Here is a 10,637-nt window from a genome sequence, read left to right on the forward strand (position 1 = left end):
GACTGTAGTCATTACTGATACTGCTGTGGTTAGACTGTAGTCATTACTGATACTGCTGTGGTTAGACTGTAGTCATCACTGATACTGCTGTGGTTAGACTGTAGTCATTACCGGTACTGCTGTGGTTAGACTGTAGTCATGACAGGTACTGCTGTGGTTAGACTGTAGTCATCACTGATACTGCTGTGGTTAGACTGTAGTCATTACTGGTACTGCTGTGGTTAGACTGTAGTCATTACCGGTACTGCTGTGGTTAGACTGTAGTCATGACAGGTACTGCTGTGGTTAGACTGTAGTCATTACTGGTACTGCTGTGGTTAGACTGTAGTCATTACTGATACTGCTGTGGTTAGACTGTAGTCATTACTGATACTGCTGTGGTTAGACTGTAGTCATTAGGTACTGCTGTGGTTAGACTGTAGTCATTACTGGTACTGCTGTGGTTAGACTGTAGTCATCACTGATACTGCTGTGGTTAGACTGTAGTCATTACCGGTACTGCTGTGGTTAGACTGTAGTCATGACAGGTACTGCTGTGGTTAGACTGTAGTCATTACTGGTACTGCTGTGGTTAGACTGTAGTCATTACCGGTACTGCTGTGGTTAGACTGTAGTCATTACTGGTACTGCTGTGGTTAGACTGTAGTCATTACTGATACTGCTGTGGTTAGACTGTAGTCGTGACTGATACTGCTGTGGTTAGACTGTAGTCATTACTGATACTGCTGTGGTTAGACTGTAGTCGTGACTGATACTGCTGTGGTTAGACTGTAGTCGTGACTGGTACTGCTGTGGTTAGACTGTAGTCATTACTGGTACTGCTGTGGTTAGACTGTAGCCATAACTGATACTGCTGTGGTTAGACTGTAGTCATTACTGATACTGCTGTGGTTAGACTGTAGTCATTACCGGTACTGCTGTGGTTAGACTGTAGTCATTACTGGTACTGCTGTGGTTAGACTGTAGTCATGACTGGTACTGCTGTGGTTAGACTAGTCATTACTGGTACTGCTGTGGTTAGACTGTAGTCATTACTGGTACTGCTGTGGTTAGACTGTAGTCATTACTGATACTGCTGTGGTTAGACTGTAGTCGTGACTGATACTGCTGTGGTTAGACTGTAGTCATTACTGATACTGCTGTGGTTAGACTGTAGTCGTGACTGATACTGCTGTGGTTAGACTGTAGTCGTGACTGGTACTGCTGTGGTTAGACTGTAGTCATTACTGGTACTGCTGTGGTTAGACTGTAGCCATAACTGATACTGCTGTGGTTAGACTGTAGTCATTACTGATACTGCTGTGGTTAGACTGTAGTCATTACTGATACTGCTGTGGTTAGACTGTAGTCATCACTGATACTGCTGTGGTTAGACTGTAGTCATTACCGGTACTGCTGTGGTTAGACTGTAGTCATGACAGGTACTGCTGTGGTTAGACTGTAGTCATCACTGATACTGCTGTGGTTAGACTGTAGTCATTACTGGTACTGCTGTGGTTAGACTGTAGTCATTACCGGTACTGCTGTGGTTAGACTGTAGTCATGACAGGTACTGCTGTGGTTAGACTGTAGTCATTACTGGTACTGCTGTGGTTAGACTGTAGTCATTACTGATACTGGTGTGGTTAGACTGTAGTCATTACTGATACTGCTGTGGTTAGACTGTAGTCATTAGGTACTGCTGTGGTTAGACTGTAGTCATTACTGGTACTGCTGTGGTTAGACTGTAGTCATCACTGATACTGCTGTGGTTAGACTGTAGTCATTACCGGTACTGCTGTGGTTAGACTGTAGTCATGACAGGTACTGCTGTGGTTAGACTGTAGTCATTACTGGTACTGCTGTGGTTAGACTGTAGTCATTACCGGTACTGCTGTGGTTAGACTGTAGTCATGACAGGTACTGCTGTGGTTAGACTGTAGTCATTACTGGTACTGCTGTGGTTAGACTGTAGTCATTACCGGTACTGCTGTGGTTAGACTGTACTCATTACCGGTACTGCTGTGGTTAGACTGTAGTCATGACAGGTACTGCTGTGGTTAGACTGTAGTCATTACTGGTACTGCTGTGGTTAGACTGTAGTCATTACTGATACTGCTGTGGTTAGACTGTAGTCATTACTGATACTGCTGTGGTTAGACTGTAGTCATTAGGTACTGCTGTGGTTAGACTGTAGTCATTACTGGTACTGCTGTGGTTAGACTGTAGTCATTACTGATACTGCTGTGGTTAGACTGTAGTCATGACCTGACTGCTGTGGTTAGACTGTAGTCATTACTGATACTGCTGTGGTTAGACTGTAGTCATTACTGATACTGCTGTGGTTAGACTGTAGTCATGACTGGTACTGCTGTGGTTAGACTGTAGTCATTACTGATACTGCTGTGGTTAGACTGTAGTCATTACTGATACTGCTGTGGTTAGACTGTAGTCATTACTGGTACTGCTGTGGTTAGACTATAGTCATGACTGGTACTGCTGTGGTTAGACTGTAGTCACGACTGATACTGCTGTGGTTAGACTGTAGTCATTACTGATACTGCTGTGGTTAGACAGTAGTCATTACTGATACTGCTGTGGTTAGACTGTAGTCATTACTGGTACTGCTGTGGTTAGACTGTAGTCATTACTGATACTGCTGTGGTTAGACTGTAGTCATTACTGATACTGCTGTGGTTAGACTGTAGTCATTACTGATACTGCTGTGGTTAGACTGTAGTCATGACTGGTACTGCTGTGGTTAGACTGTAGTCATTACTGGAACTGCTGTGGTTAGGCTGTAGTCATGACTGATACTGCTGTGGTTAGACTGTAGTCATTACTGGTACTGCTGTGGTTAGACTGTAGTCATTACTGATACTGCTGTGGTTAGACTGTAGTCATTACTGATACTGCTGTGGTTAGACTGTAGTCATTACTGATACTGCTGTGGTTAGACTGTAGTCATTACTGATACTGCTGTGGTTAGACTGTAGTCGTGACTGATACTGATGTGGTTAGACTGTAGTCATTACTGATACTGCTGTGGTTAGACTGTAGTCATTACTGATACTGCTGTGGTTAGACTGTAGTCATTACTGGTACTGCTGTGGTTAGACTGTAGTCATTACTGGTACTGCTGTGGTTAGACTGTAGTCATTACTGATACTGCTGTGGTTAGACTGTAGTCATTACTGATACTGCTGTGGTTAGACTGTAGTCATTACTGATACTGCTGTGGTTAGACTGTAGTCATGACTGGTACTGCTGTGGTTAGACTGTAGTCATTACTGATACTGCTGTGGTTAGACTGTAGTCATTGCTGATACTGCTGTGGTTAGACTGTAGTCATTACTGATACTGCTGTGGTTAGACTGTAGTCATTACTGATACTGCTGTGGTTAGACTGTAGTCATGACTGGTACTGCTGTGGTTAGACTGTAGTCATTACTGATACTGCTGTGGTTAGACTGTAGTCATGACTGGTACTGCTGTGGTTAGACTGTAGTCATTACTGATACTGCTGTGGTTAGACTGTAGTCATTACTGATACTGCGGTGGTTAGACTGTAGTCATGACTGGTACTGCTGTGGTTAGACTGTAGTCATTACTGATACTGCTGTGGTTAGACTGTAGTCATGACCTGACTGCTGTGGTTAGACTGTAGTCATTACTGATACTGCTGTGGTTAGACTGTAGTCATTACTGATACTGCTGTGGTTAGACTAGTCATGACTGGTACTGCTGTGGTTAGACTGTAGTCATTACTGATACTGCTGTGGTTAGACTGTAGTCATTACTGATACTGCTGTGGTTAGACTGTAGTCATTACTGGTACTGCGGTGGTTAGACTGTAGTCATGACTGGTACTGCTGTGGTTAGACTAAAGTCACGACTGATACTGCTGTGGTTAGACTGTAGTCATTACTGATACTGCTGTGGTTAGACTGTAGTCATTACTGATACTGCTGTGGTTAGACTGTAGTCATTACCGGTACTGCTGTGGTTAGACTGTAGTCATTACCGGTACTGCTGTGGTTAGACTGTAGTCATGACTGGTACTGCTGTGGTTAGACTGTAGTCATTACTGATACTGCTGTGGTTAGACTGTAGTCATTACTGATACTGCTGTGGTTAGACTGTAGTCATTACTGGTACTGCTGTGGTTAGACTGTAGTAATTACTGATATTGCTGTGGTTAGACTGTAGTCATGACTGATACTGCTGTGGTTAGACTGTAGTCATTAGGTACTGCTGTGGTTAGACTGTAGTCATTACTGATACTGCTGTGGTTAGACTGTAGTCATTACTGATACTGCTGTGGTTAGACTGTAGTCATTACTGATACTGCTGTGGTTAGACTGTAGTCATGACTGATACTGCTGTGGTTAGACTGTAGTCATTACTGATACTGCTGTGGTTAGACTGTAGTCATTACTGGTACTGCTGTGGTTAGACTGTAGTCATTACTGATACTGCTGTGGTTAGACTGTAGTCATTACTGATACTGCTGTGGTTAGACTGTAGTCATGACTGATACTGCTGTGGTTAGACTGTAGTCATTACTGATACTGCTGTGGTTAGACTGTAGTAATTACTGATACTGCTGTGGTTAGACTGTAGTCATTACTGATACTGCTGTGGTTAGACTGTAGTCATTACTGGTACTGCTGTGGTTAGACTGTAGTCATTACTGGTACTGCTGTGGTTAGACTGTAGTCATTACTGGTACTGCTGTGGTTAGACTGTAGTCATTACTGATACTGCTGTGGTTAGACTGTAGTCATTACTGATACTGCTGTGGTTAGACTGTAGTCATTACTGATACTGTAGTCATTACTGGTACTGCTGTGGTTAGACTGTAGTCATTACTGGTACTGCTGTGGTTAGACTGTAGTCATTACCGGTACTGCTGTGGTTAGACTGTAGTCATGACTGGTACTGCTGTGGTTAGACTGTAGTCATTACTGATACTGCTGTGGTTAGACTGTAGTCATTACTGATACTGTAGTCATTACTGGTACTGCTGTGGTTAGACTGTAGTCATTACTGGTACTGCTGTGGTTAGACTGTAGTCATTACCGGTACTGCTGTGGTTAGACTGTAGTCATTACTGGTACTGCTGTGGTTAGACTGTAGTCATTACTGATACTGCTGTGGTTAGACTGTAGTCATTACTGATACTGCTGTGGTTAGACTGTAGTCATTACTGATACTGCTGTGGTTAGACTGTAGTCATGACTGATACTGCTGTGGTTAGACTGTAGTCATGACTGGTACTGCTGTGGTTAGACTGTAGTCATGACTGGTACTGCTGTGGTTAGACTGTAGTCATTACTGATACTGCTGTGGTTAGACTGTAGTCATTACTGATACTGCTGTGGTTAGACTGTAGTCATTACTGATACTGCTGTGGTTAGACTGTAGTCATTACTGATACTGCTGTGGTTAGACTGTAGTCATTACTGATACTGCTGTGGTTAGACTGTAGTCATTACTGGTACTGCTGTGGTTAGACTGTAGTCATTACTGATACGTGATACTAATTGTTTGCAGGTCCGTATCTGGGGTCGGAAGAAAGCTATAGCTGAAGGACATGGAGACTATGCTCTCAGTGTTACAGGACCAATGCTCAAGTTTTATGAAAGATACTACAATGCCAGCTACCCTCTGTCCAAGTCAGGTAAGTTAGCTTTGCATTCAGATCTCAGGTCTAAGAGTGCATGGACACACAAGTAGGCCTCCACTAATAAGTATCCTCTGAAACTAAGTCTCCCAACAGATTGTTGTCTAAGTTCCAAATGGCCCCCTATTCCCTGTATAGCGCACTATAGCTCTGGTCAAACGTAGTGCACTATGAAGGGAATAGGGGACCATTTAGTCCTCCTGTATTGTCTTTTCCCCTGTAGACCAGATAGCTCTGCCTGACTTCAGTGCTGGAGCCATGGAGAACTGGGGTCTGATCACCTACAGAGAGACAGCCCTCCTGTACGATCCAGCCGTCTCCTCTGTTGGAAACAAGGAGAGAGTCACGACTGTGGTGGCTCACGAATTGGCTCATATGGTAGTGTTCTCTATGACATCACTGTACTGCCTGTCCAACCTATGACATCACTGTACTGCCTGTCCAACCTATGACATCACTGTACTGCCTGTTCAACCTATGACATCACTGTACTTCCTGTCCAACATATGACATCACTATACTTCCGGTCCGGCGTTGGGCTAGTAACCAGCAGGTAGCCTAGTGGTTAGAGAGTTGGGCTAGTAACCAGCAGGTAGCCTAGTGGTTAGAGAGTTGGGCCAGTAACCAGCAGGTAGTCTAGTGGTTAGAGAGTTGGGCTAGTAACTGGCAGGTAGCCTAGTGGTTAGAGCGTTGGGCTAGTAACCAGCAGGTAGCCTAGTGGTTAGAGAGTTGGGCCAGTAACCAGCAGGTAGCCTAGTGGTTAGAGCGTTGGGCCAGTAACCAGCAGGTAGCCTAGTGGTTAGAGAGTTGGGCCAGTAACCAGCAGGTAGTCTAGTGGTTAGAGAGTTGGGCCAGTAACCAGCAGGTAGTCTAGTGGTTAGAGTGTTGGGCCAGTAACCAGCAGGTAGCCTAGTGGTTAGAGAGTTGGGCCAGTAACCAGCAGGTAGTCTAGTGGTTAGAGAGTTGGGCCAGTAACCAGCAGGTAGTCTAGTGGTTAGAGTGTTGGGCCAGTAACCAGCAGGTAGTCTAGTGGTTAGAGTGTTGGGCTAGTAACCAGCAGGTAGCCTAGTGGTTAGAGAGTTGGGCCAGTAACCAGCAGGTAACCTAGTGGTTAGAGAGTTGGGCCAGTAACCAGCAGGTAGCCTAGTGGTTAGAGAGTTGGTCCAGTAACCAGCAGGTAGTCTAGTGGTTAGAGAGTTGGGCCAGTAACCAGCAGGTAGCCTAGTGGTTAGAGAGTTGGTCCAGTAACCAGCAGGTAGTCTAGTGGTTAGAGCGTTGGGCCAGTAACCAGCAGGTAGTCTAGTGGTTAGAGTGTTGGGCCAGTAACCAGCAGGTAGCCTAGTGGTTAGAGTGTTGGGCCAGTAACCAGCAGGTAGTCTAGTGGTTAGAGCGTTGGGCTAGTAACTGGCAGGTAGCCTAGTGGTTAGAGCGTTGGGCCAGTAACCAGCAGGTAGCCTAGTGGTTAGAGCGTTGGGCCAGTAACCAGCAGGTAGTCTAGTGGTTAGAGCGTTGGGCTAGTAACTGGCAGGTAGCCTAGTGGTTAGAGTGTTGGGCTAGTAACTGGCAGGTAGCCTAGTGGTTAGAGAGTTGGGCCAGTAACTGGCAGGTAGCCTAGTGGTTAGAGCGTTGGGCTAGTAACTGGCAGGTAGCCTAGCGATTAGAGTGTTGGGCTAGTAACTGGCAGGTAGCCTAGTGGTTAGAGAGTTGGGCTAGTAACTGGCAGGTAGCCTAGCGATTAGAGTGTTGGGCTAGTAACTGGCAGGTAGCCTAGTGGTTAGAGAGTTGGGCCAGTAACCAGCAGGTAGCCTAGTGGTTAGAGCGTTGGGCTGGTAACCAGCAGGTAGTCTAGTGGTTAGAGCGTTGGGCTAGTAACTGGCAGGTAGTCTAGCGATTAGAGCGTTGGGCTGGTAACCAAAAGGTCTCTAGTTCCAATCCCCGAGCTGACAAGGTGAAAACTCGGTTGATATGCCCTTAAGCAAGGCACTTAACCCTAATTGCTCCAGGGTTGCTGTTGATAATGGCAGACCTTGGCCTTGACCACACTCTCAGGGGGGAGTTGGGATATCAAATCAAATGTATTGGTCACGTGCCGAATACAATAGGTGTAGACTTTACAGTGAAATGCAAAAAACACATTTCCAATTCACACCTTCGTATTAACACACACTTGTATATGTGTGAAATAGGACCAATACAAGCCCCCACCTAATTATTAATATTGGTCAGAGCTGGCCAATAAGAATGCACTGCTTCATAAGGAATAGAGGGCCATTTTGTATGTGATTGTCCCCTGAGTGTGACACGTCCCTGTGTCCACAGTGGTTTGGGAACCTGGTGACTCTGAGATGGTGGAATGACCTGTGGCTGAACGAGGGCTTTGCCAGCTATGTGGAGTATCTAGGAGCTGACTATGCTGAACCCACATGGAATATCGTAAGACTGATCACTCACACCCTTACAGGAGGATTACTCTGATCATATAGAGTGCAGTAAGACTGATCACCCTTACAGGAGGATTACTCTGATCATATAGAGTGCAGTAAGACTGATCACCCTTACAGGAGGATTACTCTGATCATATAGAGTGCAGTAAGACTGATCACCCTTACAGGAGGTATACTCTGATCATATAGAGTACAGTAAGACTGATCACCCTTACAGGAGGATTACTCAGATCATATAGAGTGCAGTAAGACTGATCACCCTTACAGGAGGATTACTCTGATCATATAGAGTGCAGTAAGACTGATCACCCTTACAGGAGGATTACTCTGATCATATAGAGTGCAGTAAGACTGATCACCCTTACAGGAGGATTACTCTGATCATATAGAGTGCAGTAAGACTGATCACCCTTACAGGAGGATTACTCAGATCATATAGAGTACAGTAAGACTGATCACCCTTACAGGAGGATTACTCAGATCATATAGAGTACAGTAAGACTGATCACCCTTACAGGAGGATTACTCTGATCATATAGAGTGCAGTAAGACTGATCACCCTTACAGGAGGATTACTCTGATCATATAGAGTGCAGTAAGACTGATCACCCTTACAGGAGGATTACTCAGATCATATAGAGTGCAGTAAGACTGATCACCCTTACAGGAGGATTACTCAGATCATATAGAGTACAGTAAGACTGATCACTCTCTCTCTCTCCCTAGAAAGAGCAGATAATCCTGTCTGATGTCCACAAGGTGTTTGCTGTGGACGCCCTGGCCTCGTCTCATCCTCTGTCCCGTAAAGAGGAGGAAGTCAACCGGCCTGCCGAGATCAGTGAGATGTTCAACACCATCTCCTACAGCAAGGTTCTCTATGTTCTAGACCATATCCTACAGCAAAGTTCTCTATGTTCTAGACCATCTCCTACAGCAAAGTTCTCTATTGTTCTCAACATGTTATACCATCTCCTACATTAAGGTTCTCTATGTTCTAGACCATCTCCTACAGCAAGGTTCTCTATGTTCTAGACCATCTCCTACAGCAAGGTTCTCTATGTTCTAGACCATCTCCTACAGCAAAGTTCTCTATGTTCTAGACCATCTCCTACAGCAAAGTTCTCTATTGTTCTCAACATGTTATACCATCTCCTACATTAAGGTTCTCTATGTTCTAGACCATCTCCTACAGCAAGGTTCTCTATGTTCTAGACCATCTCCTACAGCAAAGTTCTCTATGTTCTAGACCATCTCCTACAGCAAAGTTCTCCATGGTTCTCTATGTTTTAGACCTGAAGAAAGCATGCCTCCCACCCAGCAACTTATCAGTGCACCCTCCCACCCATCTATCCCTTGATTCACCCATTAGATTCCCCCCAATCCCCCCTCCCTCCCCCACAATGACCAGAGCCCCGTGGAGGAGTGAACGAGGGAGTTCTGGGCATATTCTGCCCAGGGAAGAAACCTCGCCCACTCACCCTGCCGGTCCTGACAGTAGCAACAAAGAAACCTCCCCAGCTCCTGGTTCATGCGCTCCACCTTCCTATTCGACTGAGGCCTATAGCCGGAAGTGAGGCTGGCCGTGGCCCCGATCTTCTCCAAGAAAGCCTTCCACACTCGGTAGGTGAATTGGGGGCCACGGTCCGAGACGATGTCCTCCGGAAGTCCATAATGCCAGAAGACCTGTTGGAACAGGACCTCAGCGACCTGGAGAGCAGAAGGAAGACCAGTTAGTGGCAAAAACCAGCATGATTTGGAGAACCGATCTACGACCACCATGACTGTGGTGAAGCAGTCAGAACGTGGGAGGTCAGTGACAAAGTCTATGGACTGGTGTGACCAAGGTCGCTGAGGCACTGGGAGAGGAACTAGTTTGCCTGCTGGGGTGTTCCGAGGTGTCTTCGTTTGGGCACATACGGAACAGGAGTTGATATAGCGGGAGACATCAGTAGCCAAGGTGGGCCACCAGTATTTTTGTGAGAGACTGCAGGGTGCGCGTCATACCAGAGTGCCCTGCCATAAGGGTGGTGTGCTCCCTGATCAGCAGGCAGTCACGGACCCTGGTGGGTACATACACGCGCCCCGGAGGGGCATTGGCAGGCGCTAGTTCCTACTGAGTCGCCAGGCAGATGTCTTCATCCACATCCCAAACGACAGGTGCAATGATGAGACGAGGGCAGGATAGGACCCCCCAGATCCTTCCTTTCTCCGGTATGGTGCATCCTGGAGAGTGCGTCGGCTTTCACATCCTGGGATCCTGGTCGGTAGGACAGAATAAACTGAAAGCGAGTAAGAAATTGGGCCCACCTGGCTTGACGAGAGTTCATCCGTTTTGCTGCCCGTATGTGCCCGGTGGTCAGTAAGAATCCGGAATGGATGGACTACGCCCTCCAGCCAGTGTCTCCATGCCTCCAGAGCGAGGACCACCGCCAACAGCTACCTGTCTCCAACTCCATAGTTCCTCTCTGCGGGGGTAAGCTTTTTAGAGGAATCAGAGGGAGGGGGTACCGGTACCTGGTGGTGAATGT

The 10,637-nt window shown here is 46.2% G+C and overlaps 1 protein-coding gene across 1 annotated transcript in view; it reads left to right on the forward strand.

The window, feature by feature from the left end:
* Positions 1-9,209, forward strand: part of LOC311122777 (aminopeptidase N-like) — a gene marked incomplete at its 3' end in the record, with an annotated part of 18,617 nt that extends 9,408 nt beyond the window's left edge. The window contains exons 4-8 of the mRNA XM_084197097.1: positions 5,536-5,662; positions 5,889-6,043; positions 7,985-8,098; positions 8,836-8,979; positions 9,108-9,209. Coding sequence (XP_084053223.1) covers positions 5,536-5,662; positions 5,889-6,043; positions 7,985-8,098; positions 8,836-8,979; positions 9,108-9,209 — 642 coding nt within the window. The remainder of the gene's footprint in view (positions 1-5,535; positions 5,663-5,888; positions 6,044-7,984; positions 8,099-8,835; positions 8,980-9,107) is intronic.
* Between the last annotated feature and the right edge of the window lie 1,428 nt (positions 9,210-10,637).

This window comes from Coregonus lavaretus, assembly GCF_964263955.1.
Source record: "Coregonus lavaretus genome assembly, contig: HAP1_SCAFFOLD_1525, whole genome shotgun sequence".
In the NCBI taxonomy this organism is placed as follows: Eukaryota; Metazoa; Chordata; class Actinopteri; order Salmoniformes; family Salmonidae; genus Coregonus; species Coregonus lavaretus.